At 38.8% G+C, this 22,742-nt stretch overlaps 1 protein-coding gene across 4 annotated transcripts in view; it reads right to left on the bottom strand.

The window, feature by feature from the left end:
• Thsd7b (thrombospondin, type I, domain containing 7B) overlaps positions 1–22,742 on the bottom strand; it is a 946,089-nt gene that overhangs the window by 374,664 nt on the left and 548,683 nt on the right. For all 4 annotated transcript variants that reach the window (XM_011247964.2, XM_011247966.3, NM_172485.3 and 1 more), the window contains exon 12: positions 21,920–22,023. In XM_011247964.2, the coding sequence (XP_011246266.1) occupies positions 21,920–22,023 (104 nt within the window). The remainder of the gene's footprint in view (positions 1–21,919; positions 22,024–22,742) is intronic.

Raw genomic sequence — 22,742 nt, 5'->3', positions numbered from 1 at the left:
CAAGATGCCTTGCATGGCAGTTTTAAAAGGAAAATAATTTACTGAAAAATATTCTTGATGAGATTCAAGTCCACAAAAGAGTTACCATCAGGCCTTGGGGCTGCTTCCTGTAATCCTACCTACTAGGAAGGCTGAGGTAGGAAACCTCAATTTTGTCTGTTGTCGTTCTTCATAGCCACTTGAAGATGAACCTGCAGACACAGAGCTTGCAAGGCAGAGAATGATGACCGTGCTTGCATTGCTTGCATCTCTGCCTCCCAATATTCTGACTCCCTTTCTTTCTTCCTCTCTCTCTCTCTCTCTCTCTCTCTCTTTCTTTCTTTCTTTCTTTCTTTCTTTCTTTCTTTCTTTCTTATTTTTGTAATTTTTATTAGATATTCTCATTTACATTTCAAATGCTATCCCCTTTCCTACTTTCCTCGCCAAAAGTCCCCTATAGACTCCTCCTACCCTGCTCCCCATCCCATCCATTCCCGCTTCCTGGCCCTGGCGTTCAACTGTACTGGGGCATATAATCTTCACAAGACCAAGGCCTCTCCTCCCATTGATGGTCGACTAGGCCATCCTCTGCTACATATGCAACTAGAGACACAAGCTTTGGTGGGGAGGGGGGGGGGCGGGATACTGGTTAGTTCATATTGTTGTTCCTCCTATAGGGTTGTAGACAACTATAGCTCCTCGGGTACTTTCTCTAGCTCCTTCGTTGGGGGCCCTGCGTTCCATACAATAGATGACTGTGAGCGTCGACTTCTGTATTTGCCAGGCACTGGCATAGCCTCACATGAGATAGCTATATCAGGGTCCTGTCAGCACAATCTTGTTGGCATATGCAATAGTGTCTGGTTTTGGTGGTTGTTTATGGGATGGATCCACGGGTGGGGCTGTCTCTGGATGGTTGAGATGGAAGGAAGGACCATCAGACTCCCTTTCAAGAGATAGAAGCACCTTTGAGTGAATCTTGACTGATATCACATAGAGTTCACAGAGAGGGAGACCCCTAGTGGTCTCTCTTGCAAAAGCCAGGTTTTAAGGTAGTTCATCTGTGAGCACAAGTGAACCAGGAAGGCTTCTAAGACTTGAACGCTAACATCTGATAGAGTAAGGTCAAGGTGGACAGAAAGTACAGTGGTGGAAAGGAATTTTAAGGTGCTCTTGATTTCAAAAGTGTAAGACAACATTAATCTCTCTGTGATGTGTGTGTGTGTGTGTGTTTTCTCTTGGTGTAGAAGATTGAACATGGCCTCCTGTCTGGTAGAAAGCAAAAGTTCTACCTCTAGATGATATCCACATAAGTATTCCTGTTTTAAAATGGTCCTTGCAAACATTCTGTAAATGTGCTCAAGTTTAAAAAGACATAGCTAAAACCCGTATTTATTTACAATCTGGACAAAACAGTTTTCACAGGGAAAAAGAGAGACATAAGTATATTAGAAAATGTAAAGGCAGAGCAAGCAGGTGTAAAAACATATGTCAGTCTAAACGTATCACAGCAAAAGGAAAGTATAAAAAGAATAAAATGTAATTCTTTTCTGCTAGGTCCACATAAGGCTTAAAAGTTCACCCACCTAAGTATCAGACACCATTTAAGAATATTTTATTATGATAATAAACAATTTTAAATGATACTGAGAATGTTCATGGTGATGATTAATATGCTAAAAATATGCAGCAGAATGGAGAAAAAGGAATGAGGGACAAACATGATTTTTCTAAAAGTGTAGACAGTAAGAGGGGTGATTCTGTTATTTGTCAGTTTGTCTTACCTGACCTACATCCACAGAATTCTCCTTGTTGTCGTTTCAAAGAAAAATAACATCAGTGTATAAGTAAAGTATGAGGAGACAATATTCATATAGCAGAACAACATCCAAGTGTTAAAGAGTTCCTCATCTATATCTTTATTCTATTTGTTAAATTAATGAATACAGAAGGTAACATTTTATAAAAAGTATCAACAGGGATTTATTATGATCAAGTTAAGAATGAATGTGTTTTCATCACAATGCAGTAGGATTGATGTTGTGGTTGTTTTCCAAATCTGTTTACCAATATATATTAGCCTGTTTAGAAAAAGAAAAGTCAGATTAAGTGCAAATCTGAGGTATCATCTATACACTATGTTATGAAAATATAATTATATTATTGCTACTTAATAAAAAAATCTCAATGTTTGTAGTATAATATATTCCCTCATTCTAACTGTCTGTATGTATGTGTGTGAGTGTATGTGAGTATGTGTGTCTAAGTATGTGTTTGAGTGTATGTATACAGTATATATGTGTATGTATGTATGTATATGTATGTTTGTTTATGTATATGTGTGCTTGTGAGTATATATGTATGCATGCATGTATATGTTTATTTGCATATCATGCATATGTGTATGAGTACATGTGTGTACGTATATGTGTTAGTGCATTTATATGGTATGTGTGTATGTATGCATATGTATATGTATACATATATGTTTGTTTGTGGGTATTTGTGTATGCATGCATGTTTGAGTGGTATGAATGTGTGTGTATGTATGTGTATCTATATGAGTATGTGTGTGATTTTTGTGTATGTATTTGTTGTTTGTGAGTATATGTGTATGCATGCATGTTTGAGTGGTGTGTATGTGTGTGAGTGTCTGTGTGATGGCTTGTATATTCTTGGCCCAGGGAATGGCATTATTAGGAGGTGTGGTCCTGTTGGAGTAGGTGTGTCACTGTGAGTGTGGCCTTTAAGACCCTTGTTCTAGATGTCTAGAAGTCAGTTTTCTCCAAGTGGCCTTTAGATAAAGATGCAGAACTCTCATCTTCTGTACAATGTCTGCCTGGATGCTACAATGCTCCCACCTTATTAATAATGGACTGAACCTCTCGACCAATAAGCCAGCTCCAATTAAATGTTGCCTTGGTTATGGTGTCTGTTCACAGCAGTAAAACCCTAACTAAGATGGTCTGTATATGTGTGTTTGTGAGTATATATGTATGCATGTGTGTGTGAGTGTGTGTGTGAGTGAATGTGAGTGTATGTAGGTATGTATGTATGTATGTATGTATGTATGTATGTGTGAGCATGTGTCTTTGTGTACTTGTAGATTTGTTTTTATTCAGAAAGGTTATCTACCATGTCACTTTGAATTCATTCAATAGAGGAAGTTTGGTTGGAGTGATGAAGAGAATGAGGGACTGCCCATTGTTCCTACCTTGTTTTATTTTTAATACTTCTAAACTCATTTTGTTCCACACAGAAACTTTTAAGAAATAGAACCGTGTACTGGCTAGTTTTGTGTCAACTTGACACAGCTGGAGTTATCACAGAGAAAGGAGCTTCAGTTGAGGAAATGCCTCCATGAGATCCAACTGTAAGGCATTTTCTCAATTAGTGATCAAGGGGGAAAGGCCCCTTGTGGGTGGGACCATCTCTGGGCTGGTAGTCTTGGGTTCTATAAGATAGCAGGCTGAGCAAGCCAGGGGAGGCAAGCCAGTAAAGAACATCCCTCCATGGCCTCTGCATCAGCTCCTGCTCCCTGACCTGCTTGATTGAGTTCCAGTCCTGACTTCCTTTGGTGATGAACAGCAGCATGGAAGTGTAAGCCGAATAAACCCTTTCCTCCCCAACTTGCTTCTTGGTCATGATGTTTGTGCAGGAATAGAAACCCTGACTAAGACAAATTGGTACCAGCAGAGTGGGGTATTCCTGTGACAACCTGACCATATTTTGGGGAGGACTGTGGAAGGATTTTGGAACTTTGGGCTTGAAGATCCATCCATTGTTAAGAGCTCTGTCAAATGTTGTGTAGGAGCTTGGAAGATAATGTTGAGAACACTGCAGAAGATGGAGGTTTGGTTTGTGAAATTTCAGAGGGAAAATTAAAGACTCTTTTCAGAGCCATTGATGTTTTGATTGTGAAGATTCTGTAGTTTCGGTTAGCTGGGGCTGAAGAATCAGCTGTGATTAACAAGATACCAGAACTACCAAAGCAAAAACTTTGCATTACTGGGACTATTGATGCTGGTTAGCTGGAGCTAAGAAATTAGCGGTGATTAAGAAGAGACCAGCATCATTGAGGTGACATCTTCTGGGAAGTGTTTTCTGAAAGCACAAAGAGGCTGTGTTCCAGAGATGCCCAAGGTTGTACTCCTGCTGCAGCGGGACTTGGTAATATGTAAGGGTCACCCAGGTGGTACTGGTTTTGAAGGCATGAAGGAGTCACACAAAGCAGCTGAGGCTCGGCACTGTGAGAGGCCATGGAAGGCCATTGGTGAAGGTGCAGCCTCGGTTGCAACTGAAGGCCCAGGACTGAAGGGGTCATGCAGTGTTTTGGAGATGCCAGTACCATGAGATGACCACCAAGAGCAGCAGCAGCAGTGGAGTACAGGCATCTGGAGCCTAGAGGATGACGTGTGTGCTACAAAGGGCCTGGCTGGAGAAGTGACCCAAGCCCTTGGAGGAGCCCAGAAGATCGTGAGTTGGATCCCAGACATTGGACGGTTGGAGATTGACTTTTGCTTTTGATTGTGACTGTGCCCTGATATTTTCCCTCTTGAAGGAAGAAACTGTTTTAGTGGAGCCCACAGTAAAAGAGACTTTTAATTGTAAAAAGACTTTGAATTTTAAGAGATTGAAATTTTAAGAATATGTAAAGACTGTGGGACTTTTAAAGTTATTTAGATCTTGGGGATGAATAAGATTGTAAGGGTTGAGGCTTACTAGTGATGTTTTTGTGTGTCAAGTTTACAAGGGGTCAATTGTACTGGCTAGTTTTGTGTCAACTTGACACAGCTGGAGTTATCACAGAGAAAGGAGCTTCAGTTGAGGAAATGCCTCCATGAGATCCAACTGTAAGGCATTTTCTCAATTAGTGATCAAGGGGGAAAGGCCCCTTGTGGGTGGAACCATCTCTGGGCTGGTAGTCTTGGGTTCTATAAGATAGCAGGCTGAGCAAGCCAGGGGAGGCAAGCCAGTAAAGAACATCCCTCCATGGCCTCTGCATCAGCTCCTGCTCCCTGACCTGCTTGATTGAGTTCCAGTCCTGACTTCCTTTGGTGATGAACAGCAGCATGGAAGTGTAAGCCAAATAAACCCTTTCCTCCCCAACTTGCTTCTTGGTCATGATGTTTGTGCAGGAATAGAAACCCTGACTAAGACAAACCTTTTTTTTTTTTTTTTTTTTTCATGCCTTTTAGAATACTGGTGCCTCCTATCCAGTCCATATTCCTCCCTCGTGGGATTACGCCCTATAGGACCTATGGCTATTTTTTTCCCAGGGTCAGAAACAAAACATTCCTCTGACAGTACCTTGCTTCTCTTGGTGCCTCAGTTGTCTTTCCTGCAATCGGAGTTTGCCATGAAGACTTTTTTTTTTATATTGTTCCTACTTCTCCCCCAAGGCCCCTGAAGTTGTGTTTCTGTAACTCAATTCACAGTTTTCTGTTCTTGTCAACATCAGTACCAACTATTCAAAATGTCAATGCTGAATAACACTTCGCCAGCAATGCTCAGCACAGTTACTATTCTTCTACTCTCCTTGACATGTCTTGGATGTCATGCTACTCTCATGCTACTGATTTTCTACTGAACCACTGACCACAACTTTGAGTCTATGGGTTCTTTCTAAATTCCCCAATCTCTTAGCTCAGATTTAGCATTGTACCTCCCCCTAGGTAAATGCAATCTTTCTGGCTAGTTCTCATGTTATCTCATACAAAACTTTGGCTGATGTCCCTCCACTCATTCTGGCTAACTGTTCCCTTAACTCATGCACAAATCTCATCATCCTTACTCTCAAACACATTCAAAATTGACCTATTTCATCCCTCTATTGTTTGGTGTGTGTGTGTGTGTGTGTGTGTGTGTGTGTGTGTGTGATAGCCATCATTCCCTTGGAAGGATATAGTGACCTAATTGGCCACTTTGCTTGCCCTTCCACTTATAGTCTCTCTTCTGCTCAATGGCCATGTGAAGCTAAGCCCATCTGTCTCCTGGGTAAAGTCTGTTGTCAGGGCCCATTGCACTCACAGCAAGCATCTGATGTTATCATGAGCCTCTCTACAACTGGCTGCTGCTTCTCCACCTCTCTGGACTCCTCTCTCACTGTTGCTCCTGGTGGCATTTCTTGCTTAAGTTTACCATCCTTTGATATTCACTGAATGCTGCAGGCTCTTTCCAATCTGGGAGTTTCTCATCTCCCAGGTATTAGCATCATCCACTCCTTCCTTCCTTCAAGTATCTGCTAAAAGATCCCTTTCTCAGCAAATGTTTCCTGTTAACATAATTAAACTTAACTGTCCTTTTACTACTTCATTTTTTATTCTAGTTTTCTTGAAAGCATTTATCATGATTGACATCAGATACTAGACATTCATTTGTTGGTAAGCTCTTTCCTTCCACACCACATTTATTATAGAAGATAAAGTATGCTTATTCTATTTCTATAGTTCAACATCTAGAACTAACTGGTGCCTATAGTATAGTAGGTCTCATTAAAGATCTTTACAGAGGATGAATAGATCAGTGAAGGGAGAGCCACACAAGCCTGCCTGAGAGAGCCAGAAGCAAATACAGAAAGCTGCCGAGGTCAGTGGCAGTTGCCTGCAAGCCAGGGAAGGGAAAGCCAGAGCAGCTGTTCACAGAGTAGATGAGGGCAGTTGGGTTAATGCCCATCATAAACATTAACTGGCCAGCTGTGAGGCAGTGTTCCAGCACACAGTGATTTTTTAAAAAAAGTCAGGATGAGAGAAGATTCAATGTCACACCATAAATCACATGAGAGGTTACACGTTCCAGCTGTGAAAATATTTCTATCTCTGTACCACGCAGAAGAGAACTCCAGTGAAGAATGCTGGGGCTCCCACAGGCACCCAGTCTTCACGGCCACACTTCCCAGCCCCATTGTTTTCCAGAGTTCAGTGTTTCCTTCACAGAACCCTCATATCTCTCCTTGCTAGTTTGGCTCATGCTCTGTTCTCCTTAGATGCCACATGAGCTCTTTCAACATTCACACACACACACACACACACACACACACACACACACACACACACACACACTCAGCCCCTTCCCACATCAGGTGCTCACCTACTGATGAGCCCAAGCACATCTGCTTTGTCTCAGCGAGTTCACTGTATCCCTTCCCACTATCTGTTTATTATCTCAGCAATCTTACCCATCCTCTCCGGGAGTCTTAGCAGTCCTCCAGCATCAGAGGCTTTCAGGCAGCATATTGTGCATGTGAGGAAATTATCTCCTCTAGTTTACATAAATTTGGTAGTACCTTTTGAAAATGTCATTTTTCCATGTGAAGAGGCCCTAATGCATGATCCCTGCATAGACAATAGACAGTCACAAGCATATCATCCGACTGTGCAACTCAACTCGTGGGTGAAGCACAGGTGAGATACAATTATCATTAGAACGGAGAAGGAGGGAAAGAGGAAGACAGAGAGGGTGGCTGGAATAAAGAATGGCAGAGGAAGGAAGCAATGAAGGGAAGGAGATAGGATTTTGAGTTTTCACAGCCTTCTACAAATCACAGGAGGACTTGTTAGGGTTAAGTTCTTAATTACAGAAAAGAAGATACCACTATAAGAAATATGGATTTAAAGAAAATAAATTAACTTTTTCTTTTTATTTTTTGGGGGGTTTAGAAACAAGAGCAGGGGCACACAGGAATAAGAAGCAATTTAAAAAGCATTAGGTTTTTAAATGCTAAGTATAATGAAATTCCTGTTTGATTTCCCTTAGTACATGCATAGTAGCAGAACAATCCTATCTGTGAGACAGTCCTGTGAAGCTGTAATCAACCTTTATCTCCTACTACTCATTACTCAAAGTAGATGAAATATTTCCATCAGGCATATAACAGTGACACATGGCAATTCTCCTATCTGGAATATTGTTCAATATTTTATTACCCAATTGAAAGAACTATGCAAAAGACTGCCTACAGCATCGTGTTTTATAGTTTAAGGGCAATTTTCGAAAAATACAACAAATCTATATAGAGAGACGGTTTACAGCTCCTATCTATCATTCACTTATGCCAAATCAATTTCCTGTTCAGAATAGAGAGAGGGCGTGATGCGGGAGCAATGTTTCAAACCTAAAACTGTGTATAATATTTAACAGCTAGTTACATCTACAAGCTGAGATATTCTTTAACATGTACAATGAGGTGTCATTCTTCAAAGAAAATTGTCTCCTCAAATCTTTCTATATTTCAATAGAGGTTGGCGGCTGTAGTAAAACATTATTTTCTAACTGCCTCTGAGATTTCTGGCTCTCTAAGAACATGAACACTATAGCATAAGTACAATCAATAGCTCTTGTAGCTCCTCTTAGATGTACTTGTGTTTAAATAAAGAGCACACCAATTTAGTTTAGTGGAGTTCCAGTATGCTGCCTATGATGGAGAAGATATGCCCTTTGGGTTCAGTCCAGGAGTGTAAGAGGAGCAAAGATGGATAGTACCTATTTTGTAAGAATGCAGTAAGGCACAATGGGTCTTTGCTGCTTTAATTTTAGAAGCTGCCATATTTATATAATCCATCTTTGAGAATCGATTTAGTTTAAAAAAATACTTGAGAATTTTTAAACTGAATTTGTTGGCTTTAAAAATGTTACCAAATCTAACCTGAACTCAAAATGTTTACATGCAAAATGATTGGGAGCTTAGAGAGCGCATAGCCAGGCCGGAGATACCCCATTTGATATATCCTGAGGTCCCCTACAACCTTAACATCTAAAAGTCTTCAGAAATGACAGAGTCTAAATGTTACTATATAAGCCAAGTGTTAAGAATAATACAGATAAGGTAGGTATGCTAAGTCAATCTTGTAATCCTACAATCCCTTGTTAAGTCAAATCAGGAGTAGCAGGAGTTTGAAACCAGCTTGGTTAAATATCAAGTTTCAGACCAAGATGGACTATATTGTGCAACTATCTAAAAATATAAAAGTAAAAGTAAAAATCCACCAATAACCAAGAACAAAATAATAAGAAAAGAATAATGAACCACTTTATCGGAAATAAAATAGGACAGGCAACATTACAAATGTGAGGCAAACATTTGACTCTGGACTGCAGACGATAGGAATCTCAGCTTGAAGTTGGCTTTTGCTTGAGGAACTACTAAGTACGTTGTGATGTAAGGAGCCACAAGATCCAGGAGCCAATGGAATGAGCATCTACCCACAAGATGCAGAGCCAGATGCTGGGGTTTGTTGTTTCCAATGATGAGGAAAAGGGAGCCACAGAGGGATGTTCTGAAGATCTGTAACTTCTGTCTCCTTGTGGGCAGAGGCTTTGTTCTTGGAAACTGTCACCAAAGATTCAATTTTCAGCTTAGTGTTAACCAAAAACTAATCAGCTCAATAGGATTTAAACATATTCTCTAGAAATTATGAGTCTAGAGTCTCTGGAAACCATGTTGTTCTGGATCCAAGAATCAGGTAAATAGAGGATATTTTGTGGAATATTTGTGATATGTAGTATAAGTAAGAGTCAATTGTCTTATTATCCCACAAGTTATCCACTCACACTTGAGACACCCTCACTTCATAGAATGCTCTCCATTAATTTGGGGAGTAGAGTGGATAATAATAGTCATAAAGTTAGACTGATGATATTAAATAAATGAAAGAGTCTTCAAGGGTAATTGAGTAAAGGTGAAGAAAACTGATGAAAATAGCTGTTAAACAAGACTAATGACTTACATTTACAGACAACATATTCACTGAGAATTCTAGTCATTGTCTAGGAAATTATTGGTCATCAGGAAACACACAGAAGGAAATTCTTAGAGGGGATGATAAAGAAAAAAGAAAAAGACATTTAAAAGGCAAGTAGACTATTTTCCCACATAGAACTTATTAACTTAGGACAAACAGAATGAAAAGAATGACTTTTGGCCCTCTGGATTATCCTCATGTAAAGTTACTTAAAGGACAATCATAATGGATTTTTTCACTACCTAATGATAATGTAAAATATGTCCCACAAATAAAAGTTCAGAACTTGTGTCTACAGGGCTAGCATTAGAAAATTAGCAACTTAAAATAAAGACTAATATTAGCAGATAACAGTAACCATGGAGATACAATTATTTTTCTGGTAATGTAAAGTAGAAAAACTACTTATTAAATACCAACTGTGCACACTACAAATTGGATTGTTATAATAATACCAATACAAATTAAACTAAGCAGGCCCTAAAATATAAACATGGATTTACTAGCTCTTTCTGTGGAGTGTAATTATACCATTTACGTCAGCCCAAGCTCAAACTCCCAGGGTAGTTGCTGATAAGATGGCACATTATTCAACATTTCAGTCTGAGCAAGTATTTCAGAATTTAATCATGAGCTTGAAGTTGTGCAACAGTCAAATCTCCATCCACCATCCAATTGTAAATTCTGAAGTGCCTTAGATCCACGTGTTGAAACAAATGATTTAAAAAAAAAGTGTTTAGAACTACTCTAAATAAAAGTGCATTAGTAATTAATTTACAGCTATAAACACAGTTAAGCAATTAGCTTGTTATTAGCCATGAGTGCATGTTATAGGAACAGTTATTTGTATGGGCAGCATTTTAAGTAGTCCTGAGAATGATAGGAGGCTTTCAAAGTAGATGTGTTTGAGCACAGAGACTGAAGCTGGAGTCCATCTCTAACCATATAGCAGGGAACTTTGTTTATAACCTCACATGGATTATATCATAGCCATAAGAGGGTCACCCCCAAACCCTCTACTAGGTGTGAATATGTATATGTACATGTTCATGTACGGATGTGTGTGTGTGTGTGTATGTATGTATGTGTGTGTGTGTGTGTGTGTGTGTGTGTGTGTGTGTGTAGGTGTCCCTTGGTTTTGCACATTCCAATGTTGTGCACATGTCTCTTGGTCTTGGTGGAGAATTCATGCATGGCTGAATGAAGCCGCTCCAGAGAAACAGAACAGAACCTTGATCCTGGAGCAGGACAAAATCCCCATCCTCATCTTCATCCAGCAAAAAGTACTTGATAACTTTTTAAGTCACGGTCTCAGCACTGGACACTCAGAGTAATAATTTATCTTCAATTTAATCTTTGTTTTATTTTTTGCATAATTTATGAAATACCCATGTTTGGAATGAGCTGATATAGTCTTTGTTCTCTTGGATATTAGTTTATCATAAGCATAGTTTATTTTTCCACCTGAGATTGAGATATATATTGTTTATTAATAATTTTAATATGCCATAATCTGATCTTATTTTAAAATGAAATCATACATATATTGAGAAGGATCATGGGAATACATCCTTCCCTAAGGAGCAGCTAAAAATTGTTAATAAGAGTAGTTGTTGTTTGATGCTATCATAGTGGAGAATTCTGTGTTGAACTTTCATAAAGTCTTTACTATAGACAACTTTCTGGTATTTCGTGTTCATAGACTTTTTAATGGATCCTTCCTATATTCTTAACCAGATTGCCCTCATGTCCTCCTGACCTCTGTTAGCATGCACTGGATGTCTTGAGAAAGCTGAACTGCAATTACAACTGCTTGATATCAAAGTGGCCAAGTGTCAGGCCAACACCTCTAAAGTGATGAGCTTCAAAGCTAGGACCCTATAGCCATAGTTTCTAGCCTCTAATGTTCAGAGTTACAATAACCTAGTCCATAGTACTTGAGTCTATAAGCCTCAGTACATAAGCCTTTGGCACCCATGGACCCAAGTCTGCCAACCCCAGAAGAGCTAGTCCTCATCTATGCAGGACTTGTATGTGAACCCAAAGATCTCCAGTAGCTGACTGGTAATAGTAGTTCATATGTTTTTATTTTCACATTTGCCACCATCGTATAATCTTATATTGGCACACAGATAAACAGAATACTTATCATATCAATTATACATGTAAGGAAGAGACATTGAGTATGGAAGCACTTGAGATATCAAGGTGAACAAGGCATATTCCCTACATTTCTAGAGCTGGAAACCCTAACGTGAGTACATCAGAGGGATGATATAATTGTCACACAAAAAGGACAAAAGGGTAAGAAGTTCACACTGAGAAGCTTAGCTACAAGGGGGACACCAGACTTGGCTGGAGCAAGGCAATGCATGGGATGGGGCCAGGAGATAGTGTAGAGGGCTAAACAGTAATTGAAGGTAAAAGGAAGGCAGTTACAGCCTGGGGTGATAAATGCATTTGGCATGTGGGTCACACCTAGTCACTGGCTCATGCCTAAGCTTCTCTTGGAGTAGAACAGCAGAAGGAGAACTGGCTTAGGAAGATATTTCAGCCTTACAACCACGGAATGAATGCGAACAAACAGCCATTGAAAACTTGGTGTCTGAAAGTAGGACATCAACAAATTTTACATACATATCTGTGTGTTTGTGAATGAATGATGTTCATGTGAAAATTCCAAAGGGGAGAGAGAGAAAGGGAGAAAGAGAGAGAGAGAGAGAGAGAGAGAGAGAGAGAGAGAGAGAGAGCGCTGTTGTTATGTAGAGGTTTGGGATTATCACTCCAGCTTCAATACTGGGTCAGGGTCATCTGATCAGACATTATAGTCAGAGAGACAAATGGTAGAAGGAGGTCATGAAGATGGCATGCAGGTCCAAGTGGACGAGGAAGCAGACTCAGACCTGAAGTTTGAGGATTCAAATGAGGACTCCAAGAGAAACATCACAGCAGAGATAAGGAGCCAGAGAAAGGAAGTCCTGTCAGCTAAGGGTATTTATTGCAGGGTGTCAGGTGGGAAACTACTGGGGAGGCGTCTATATGGACAGAGACACATTTCCTGAGACACTTCTGTCTTCCTCACTAATCCTTCATGTCATTCTGTTACCGAGTCAGGGAGCAAAGGAGGAAAATGGACTTTCTTCCTTCTAATTCCTGAACTCACCTATTCCTCAGTCACACCCACTTGCCATTTGCAGACACTTCTAGACTTTCAGTCAGTTATCTCCTCCCTCCTAACAGCTCCATGTATTTCTCCCACTGGTTGTTTGTGTGTCATCTTGTTTTCATATTCATGCAAGATGGATATCTCTCTTCTTTGGACTTTGAGCTATAGTGTACTTCTTTCTTGGTCTTCTTTGACACATATTTGCTATGTTATCTCTTCCTAATCCATGTCCTCCAGACCTTTTCCCAAATCTATGAATGTTTTTAAGCTTCAGTTACTCTACTGAGACTAGGCTTGGTGCACTCAGTTATACCTATTCAACTAATAAGCAGAGTACATTTTCTGTCTTTAAACACCTACAAAAATGCGATGATGCCACACAAGCTGTTTTTAAATTTTTTTACCTCCATAAATTTTACAAAACTATATCTATGCTTATTAACCAAATAAATTCTGGTATCTCCTAAAAAAAAAAAAAAAAAAAAAAAAAAACAAATCCAGCTTGTAGACAATTGAGTATGGAAATTTCTGTTGCTTAAAAAGCAAAAGCCTCTCTTTCTTTCCTCCCTTTCTCTGTCTCTGTCTCTCTATTATCTCTGTCTCTCTGTCTCTGTCTCTCACTCTGTGTGTGTGTGTGTGTGTGTGTGTGTGTGTGTGTGTTTCCAGATAGGGTTCCCTTTTGTAGCCCTGGCTGTCTTAAAACTCCCACAGTAAACCAGGCTGGCCTCAAACTCAGCAATACTGCCTCTGGCTCCCTAGTGGTGGGCTTAAAGGTGTGTGCCAACACCTCTGGGCACAATAGCCTTTTTCACTTCATTGGAGCAATCTAAATAATTTTCCCATACTACCTCTACATCAAGCCTTTCCCAAAGGAAGATGTTTTGGCCCCATAGCTTTCACCATTTCCCACAGACTTAGATAATCGCTCCTGACCATCAGCAGTTTACATTTAAGAACTGCATTAGTAATAGCCACAGCCCTTCTCTTCAGTGGAGTTATTACTATCTCCCTAGGTTTGCAAGGAAAATGAAAGCAATGCTTCTAGAGAAACAATTTGTAAAAGCATCAACAGGACGGGAATGTTCTGCTTACGGAAATTTGAGGCTCTAAGAAGACATCTGATATACGTGGACCAACCCCACACAAATACTGAGAGGCAGAACTGGCATTTGAGACATAATACTTTATACTTGAAGAGAAGGACTATTCTTTTGATACCAGACTTGCAATACTTGCTCTCTAAACATTGTTTTTTTACTTGTACTGTGGAATCACATTATATTATATATTATCTACAACTTTTAAATATAAAGTTTCAAATATATATATATATGGAGAGAGAGAGAGAATGATGGGTGGCTCTTGATATCTGTTAGGTTGGTTTTAATGCTAACCCTGAAGTCACTAAAATAATATTCAAATGCAGCCTCTCTCACCGTGTGTATATGTCATGAGCTCATTTTGTATAAATAATTTATGCCATATTTTCTTTTTCTTCTGTATCAGCGAGTCCTCACTGGTCTATAACCAGTGCTCTCAACTTATTGTGATGCATTTTGTGGTATATAAGATTAGCTACTGGATGGCATTGATTTCTTTTTCCTTAAATGCCTTTCATGTGTGCTCCTTCTAATCCACCCCCAGTATTACTATTCTAGTGTTAGCTTCCAAATTCCTTCTTGGCATAATTTCAAAGGCTCCATGAGCTCCCATCTTTCCTACTTTCAGTTCCAGTTTTTTGGTTTTTTTTTTTTTTCATATCCTCCCAGGAAACAGAAGACTTGAAGAGCTCGTTGATTTTAATTGACTGCAGTAGGTTTTACATCACTTCCTACATACCCGGATTAAAACCGAGTTATTTAGTTTTTGTTTTAGTCACATCTTTACAGCCTGTTTGGCCTTAAAAGATATTGTTTTGAGGCCTACTCATCTGCTTGAATTCAGAATTTCAGTAGAACTGAGGCTTGACACACCAGCGTGGAATTTACAGACACTGGCACAGGTGTGAGCTTCTTGCTCAGTTGCTTCCACCTGGAATGCGCATTGAGGTTTGATTTTCATTTAGAAATGTACACACAAAAACATGCACAAATCTATCTCCTTCTGCTACAGTCCTGAGAGGGAGCCCTGGATAAACAGAAACAAATGCCTCGACCTTACTTGCACCGGTGCTAAGGGATATCAGGGATGCACCGCTACTTAAAGGGATGGGATTTAGCTCTGCACAAAAGACATGTAATCCTATTACATGTACATCGTTTCTTATAGACTTTGAAATTTATATCGGCATTCCTGAAGGGAACATAGTTCTGTAAGAGAATTATATGGCTGGGAGAGAAACTTCTCACTCCGAGTTTTAAAAGCAAATGACTGCATCCAGCAGTTGGAGTTTCTTTTATCCATCTTCAACACCAGCATCCATTTCATTAGTGAAATGTCTTCTGAGGATATGAGTGAAATGAACGTGGGGGAAGAGCTACTCTGTTCTTGGAATCATAGCTTATTATATTAAAAGCAGAAGGGCTAGTGTAAGGAGATATTACTGAAGCAACAGTTAGTTAACACCGTGTAACTAAAGCGTTCTGCCTCAGGTTGCCCATCTCCTTTAATATTTATATTTAATTTATCACAAAGTTTTAAAATATGCATATTTTACCTGCAGCCACCACAAAAAGCCACAGAGATAATCCTACCCTGAAACACACAAAGGAAATGAAAAATGCCTCCAAGAGCCATGACTCACTTATATTAAAATTCAATCTCTACCATGAAGTGAGCACTCCACTCTCAAAACTAAAGCCTATGGCATTATCAAACCCGTCCTTCTGTCATGCTCATGGGATATTTTAATTTTGAGAGTTGTCATACACTGTCAATTTAATTTCTACAGTTTACTCTGGTAACCCTTATTTTCATACTTTCAGCAATTATCTTTAAAAGAGAGATCTTTCTAAAGAATGACTCTTTAGAGCTGGAGAGATGGATCTGTGGTTAAGAGAACTTGCTGCTCTTACAGAGGAAGCAGGTGTAGTTCAAAGCATCCACTGGTGGCTTATTATGGTCTGTAACTCCAGTTTCAGGAGATCCAACTACCTCTTCTGACTTCCCTAGCAACAGGCACAAAGATAGGGCAAATACATATATGCAGACCAAACACTTGTACAATAAATTATTAAATAAATACATTTTTAAATGGTTTGTATACTCTTATGATAATTCTAATGAATGTTTTGGTACCTGGAACTGAGCAATGAAGTAAACTGATAAAGAGCATTGTGCATTCTAATAGAACATTCTGGCACTGTTTTATTTATGTTAGCGGTGCTTAGTTTTCTTCACATATGTTTTGACCAAGCAGGGAAGGCTGATTTTGAACTTGTTCTCCTTTTGCCTCATTCTCCTGTGTTGGAGTTATAGCCATGCACAACTATGTCAGACTTACAAATATTCTTTAATAAGATGTACACTGAAGCCTGACCACTTTTTCCTATATGATTAACAAGGTTATCAAAACAACTTCACCAAAGATATTGACACTAGTATGTCAGATAAGCATTTACTCATTACTTACATCAAATACCCTAGTGTATTGAGCTGCTAAGTAGAGTCATGCCCTCCCTTCTGTAAAGAGCATATGAAGATTTGAGTTAGTGTATAAGGACCAGATTAAGCCCTGATTGAATGTGTTGTGAATGTGAGGATGACCATGCCAAGGCCCACAGTGTCTTAGACACACGAGAATGGCAAAGGTTTCCCCTGGTGTGAAAGTTGACCCTGCAGAAATTGAAGACTATAGCATCCACCGATATGTTAACAGTGTGGATTGCTTTCCTATAAGACCTCCTATCTGGATCAGCTAACCCACAATAAGCCAATGTCCTCTATTCAGATGTATAAAACAAATGCACTGAGTTTCCAGGCTGCTGCTGGTACATCTTCATCAGAGCAACAGGCCCAGCTTTTCTGTACGGCATTTGTGTGTCTGTCCTTTCTTCATTTTCTCATTACCTTAATTAGATTTCCAGGACCCAAAGCTGTGCAAGGTAGCCACATCCTTCCATAAATGTACAGAAAAACATATAGATGTTTCTACCTCTTACAAATATTATATTGGTTTCCTGGGATGGGTCTCAATGGCTCCCGTCCCTGATTGCCAATGCCTACAGCCAAAGATGACAGAGCTTGTTTCAGTCTAAGTCAAGAAATACCCTGAGAAAACCACTCTATATTTCTTCCCAGAAAATACAGTCCTTCCTCCTTCAACAACAAACACAAACCAAATGAAATGACTAAGGCAAAAATGACAGATATCTCTGACTACAGGTCATAATTATTGTGTGCCTATAAAAATAACCCTCTGGTTGTGATCTATATAAGTGAACAGGCAGAACCAACCTTTGTAATAGCAGGATACTTCTATTTGGGAAATAAGAATGCAAAGATTTAGACGTTTGTTCCTTTTCTCCCCTTTTGGGGAAATATGTCTACCACGGGAGAGAAAAGCATGAGTGGCCGATGGCTGTGCTCTAGATCTTGAGTTTCCAAAGGCTCATATGTAAAGGCTTGACTTCTAGCCTTTGACACTAGGGGGAGGTAGTGTAACCTTTATGTGGAGGTGACCTTTATGAGGAGGGAAGTAGAGAAAGAGGGGGCTGATCTCTGAAGTTGCACTCCAGAAAAAAAAAAAAAAAGATGCTAAAATCCCAGTTCTCCCCCAGTGTATCTTTTTTAGTTCCCACTGTTGCGGAGCTGAGCAGGCTCCACACCACATATGCCTGCTGTGACATGCTACACCACACTTCCAAAAGCAATGGCTCAACTAACTGACCGTGAACTTAAGTCCTCAAAAGTTGAGCCAATATACTTTTTTCCTTCCTTTAAGTAGATTTTTCCAAGGCATCCTGCCACAGTGTCAGAAGCTAACACTCAGATCAACAGTTTTGACATGTGGTCGACAAGCTAGGATGTCTGTATAATTTCAGTACTCGTTCAAGTACACAGTCTGCATCTTTCCAGCCTGGGTATTTGTGCTGTATTTTTATGTTTTCTAGATCGAGGTGGTTGATAAACTTAATGGTGGATGGTGGTCTTTATCTCTTCCTTTCTTTCTATGAAAACAAAGACACTTAAGACAAAAATCGTTACTCAAAGAAATGAAGTACTCAGGCTTACAAGTAGCTTGTTCTGAATCTAGTTTATGTAAATTATTGATTGATAATGGTGCTTTATGGATGTAGACTTTACAGTATATGATTTGTATAAGCTTGGAAAATTAGATAAATCAAAATTTACAAATTCAACTACAAATGAAAGACTCTAGAAAGAAATTTGATTATGAAATATTATGACATTGAGCATACCTTACCAAAATAATAGACCTATAGATGTGCACATGCAGCATATATATTTCCATCTTTGGAAGCCAAGTATTATTACCATAATACAATTACAATTTTAGAGCATAGTGTTTCTATAACTTTTCCTATATATTCCTTACTGTGCCCTTTCTTTAAAAGTAAAGGTAACACAGATTTTTTTCTTATACTGGATTATTTCATGCCTTTTTTATTGGATATTTTCTTTATTTACATTTCAAATTTTCCAGTCCTCCCCTCCTGGAAACCCCCATCTCACCCTTCCTCCCCCTGCTTCTATGGGGGCATTCCTCCACTCACCACCACCTATTCCCACCTCCCCACCCTCACTTTTTTAAAAGTAGAAAAACACCTTAAGTTTTGGGAGATTCTTTTAAAGGCAAAGCAAACAGATTCCCTTAACCTGTTGTGTGAGAAGTCTAAACTAATTAAGAAAGAACAAAAAGATTTGATAATGGTTAGAGACCTCCCTTCTTCATTTCTCATAAACATTATTCAGTGAAAGTAAACTGAAAAAGAGTTCAGGCACTTCACGACATCAAGAGCATCTTAGACACAAAAAGGTAATCCTCTATCTCCTGTTTCATCTCCATCATAGTGCTACAGTGTTGTCCCTCTGATAAAAGGGAGCACTTGACATTTGATAAATGAGGTACAGTCCAAAAGTAAAACATCCGGATTCTTTTAAGCCAGCTTTAAAGGAGTGTGGACAGTAAAATTAAAATTACTTCATAAATAATGTCGCACTTCGAGAAATTTCAGGACCTTTTTTTTCCCCTTTGTATTACTAAAATGTTTATCTCTTTAAGCAGCGATTTAAAATAAAAAAGAAAATGTATAGTTCTTTCTTCTATAGTATCATCTGTCACAATATTGGGATTGTATTCTTTCTTTATTCAAATTAAGCATAATTAACTGGGTAAAAATGTCTGACTCTCTATGAAGCAGAGTGTATCTTATACAGTAGAACCAGAATTCTCACTACTCTGGAGAAAGTACTGATATTTTGCTATTGCGGTAATTCTGCCTGCTCTTTTTTTCTTTCTTTCTTTCTTTCTTTCTTTCTTTCTTTCTTTCTTTCTTTCTTTCTTTCTTTCTTTCTTTCTTAATTCTTCTGTGATCAGAAGAGAATTACATAAATGAGTTTTAAGTATATATCAACTGAACAAGTTAACAACATAAACACAATAAAATAAAGCAACGGATCTTTATATTTCCAGAACTATAATTATTGCAAATACTGAACATGAAGGACTGAAACATACATAGTGGTTAAGGTACACATCTTCTAAGTCTATTGCTGAGTTAATCCCAAAAAAGGCCAAAGGGACCTGAAGTCATGGATCTGTCTGATAGGGCAGGGGTTAGAATTCTCTTTCTCCTTTTAGGTTTTTTGTCAAATCTCACAGAAGTCCAGGTTTCCTCTTTCAAGGCTTCTTAGAAAACAGATATAAATAAACCTAACCTTTGTTCTACACCAGTTTTTAATCAACTTTCCTAATGTTGCAACCCTTTAATACAGTTCCCCATATTATGGTGACCCACAACTATAACATTTTGTTGGTACTTCATGACTGTAATTTTGCTACAGTTATGAATTGAAAATGCAAATGTCTGATATGTAGGACATCTGTTATGTGACTCCTATGAAAGGGTTGTTCGACCCTCAAGGGGATTGTGACCCACAGATTGTGAACAGCTTTTGTAGACAGTCTCAAAAGTTGCACACTAGAAGAAATGACTGCAAAGCTCATTCCAGTGTTTGAGATTGAACTATACAGGAGCAAACCTGCCCAGCATAAGGTCCCAGCAAGGTGAATTGCATTTCTAAAACAGCATTGAATGCCAAGAGGGAAGTGTGACCCATGAGAATTTACTGAATGGTCTAAGCTCATACTCCCTTTCAGCTACAGGGGATCCATAGAGAAAAGATGGAAGCTTTCCAAATATAGAGTCTCCATCAAACTGGATGTTACATACACAGACATAACCTTTACAAGAGAGTTCAATGTCACTGAAAACCATAGAGAATCCCCACAGACATGCCTCCTTGCAGGGATAGAACAGGATCATCAGAGTGAAATTAGCACTTGTGATAGTAGAAGTAGTAGGTGAGTGTTTCCCTGGATAGCATATTGCTGGATTGTGGGATGCTTTGGTCTTGGACGTGCCCCTCACCCTTTCTCTTTTCCTGGCAAAATGGCCTCCCTTTCGGGGAAGATTCCCAGTTTTCCACTTCGCTCATATTATGCCTCTGGAGATAAGATACACTTAAGTAAACTTTAGGGTATTTTGTTTTCTGCAGATATTTTCATCTTGCTGTGATAAATGACGTAGACTAAGCCCCCATTCACCAACCTCTGAAGAATTGGTTTGCTCCCTTTCACTTCTCAAAGCTGATGCTGATAACCGCTGTATTTGGAGATAGGCTTGCAACTTCCTTTGGAAGGCTGGGGACCAGATCATTCTCTCATGTCTCTCACTGATGGGCCTCACATAAGTTCTTTAATCATTTTGACTTTATTCAACCAAGAGATATAGTTGCCCAAAAATGCATTTTTCTTGGATTACTCATTTGATAATTTTCCATATGTTTGTTTTATTTTTCTTGAACTCTAGAAGTTTGGTGTGCAACTTCTTGTATTGTCTTTCTGGTTAATTCCTTACATTGCCTTTCTTTATTTGTTTTCTCTTATATTCCAGGCCTTTTCAAAAACTCATTATTTTTCTATTAATTATATAATACTAATTTATACTAATATTACTAATATACTACTAATAATAATATTTAAAGTGTTTTATGGGCATTAAGGGCATGTTGCCTGGTGAACATTCCAGAATATCTAATGTGCAACATCTGACAATATTAATTTCTAAATGTCATTATCTGTAAGTCAAGCAGAGAAACCCAAGCTTTTCTAGGGATAGTTGTGTAAATGGAGCTAGAAGGGCATTATTACTGCCCACAAAAGCAAGATGAACAGAAGAGACAGTCAATCCATTTTTAGAATAAAGTATTTTCCATCAAGTCCCATGTAGTTTGTCCTTGTATTAGAAATGAAACAAAAAAGAAAATGGAACAGACCAAATCACTGGGTGCTTTTCATAGATTTGATGTCTTTCTTAGAGGTACTTAATAAAACATCCTTTATTTCAGACACAGAAGCCTATCACAATGCCATTTAGAAGTTTTAATACTCTTTCTGTGCATATTACACATAGTAAATGTATACACACACATGCTTAAACCCAGGATCATTAGGATTTAGTCAACTCACTCAGTTATGTTTTCATTCATATATTTAATCAGCACATAAACATGCAATGTAAACAAGGTACAATGTGTACTTTCAGATCTAATTTTGGCATCTCCTCAACATCTTGGCTGATAGTCAGCACACATTCATAATATAGACATTGAGGTCACTTATAATTGAGATCTATTTATTATTATTTATTTTTGCTTTACTACTGAGGTGCAGGAAAAGGTTATGTTTAAATGATGATATTTAACTAACAACACTTACTAATGCCAAGAGTAAATTTAGTGATAAATATAGATATAAGTAGCTCAATCCAGAAATATTTACAACTTTCCCAAATATGAACAACCAAGTACAGAGAAACATCATGTTAAATCATACATGAACCCTGCTTACCTCTTGTCTGCAGCCCCTTCCCACATGCCTCACTGGTGCCTGTTCTCCCCTGCCTGATAGACTCTGGAACCAGGATACAAGAGCTCCATTTCTGCGGCTTCCACCTGAGACCACAAGGAAGAAGAAAACAGTATGTTTAGCACAACACATATGTGGAAGAAGTACTTGCAACACTTGACTCAGAGATGCAGAAATAGAAAAGACAAGAGTTCAATTAACCTAGGTTTGAAACAAACCATGTCTGGTACTGTAAGCCTTGTCAACTGCCCATGGAGGTGAGGTCATGAATCCCAGAGAAGGACCTACTACTTCTACTTTTCTAGACTGGTGTAATTTCTAACAACCTTCTAAAGCCTTATCTTTATACCTATGCATAAATGTATCTCTTACTCTTCAAGAAAGATTTCTTTCTGTAGCAGATTTGGAATATTAGAGAAATCCACAATAGCTCAAAATAAAAAGAAAAGCAGACCATAGGGTGTCCAACTTCAACAGGTACATCTACAGTGTAGCCTCTACACATATAGCTCAACACCATGAAAGAGTAGACAGAGGATTTTAAGAGTTGGAGAATCCCTCAGATTCCACCTCACATCAGTCAGAATGGCTAAGATCAAAAACTCAGCTGACAGCAGATGCTGGCGTGGATGTGGAGAAAGAGGAACACTCTTCCATTGTTGGTGGGATTGCAAGCTAGTACAACCACTCTGGAAATCAATTTGGCGGTTCCTCAGAAAATTGGACATAGTACTACCTGAGGGCCCAGCTCTACCACTCCTGGGCATATATATATATATATTCAGAAGATGCTCCAACATAAAAC

The sequence above is a fragment of the Mus musculus genome, chromosome 1 (assembly GCF_000001635.26).
Source record: "Mus musculus strain C57BL/6J chromosome 1, GRCm38.p6 C57BL/6J".
Classification (NCBI taxonomy): Eukaryota; Metazoa; Chordata; class Mammalia; order Rodentia; family Muridae; genus Mus; species Mus musculus.
The sequence above is the reverse complement of the archived record's forward strand: the minus strand, read 5'-3'. Positions and strand labels throughout refer to the sequence as shown.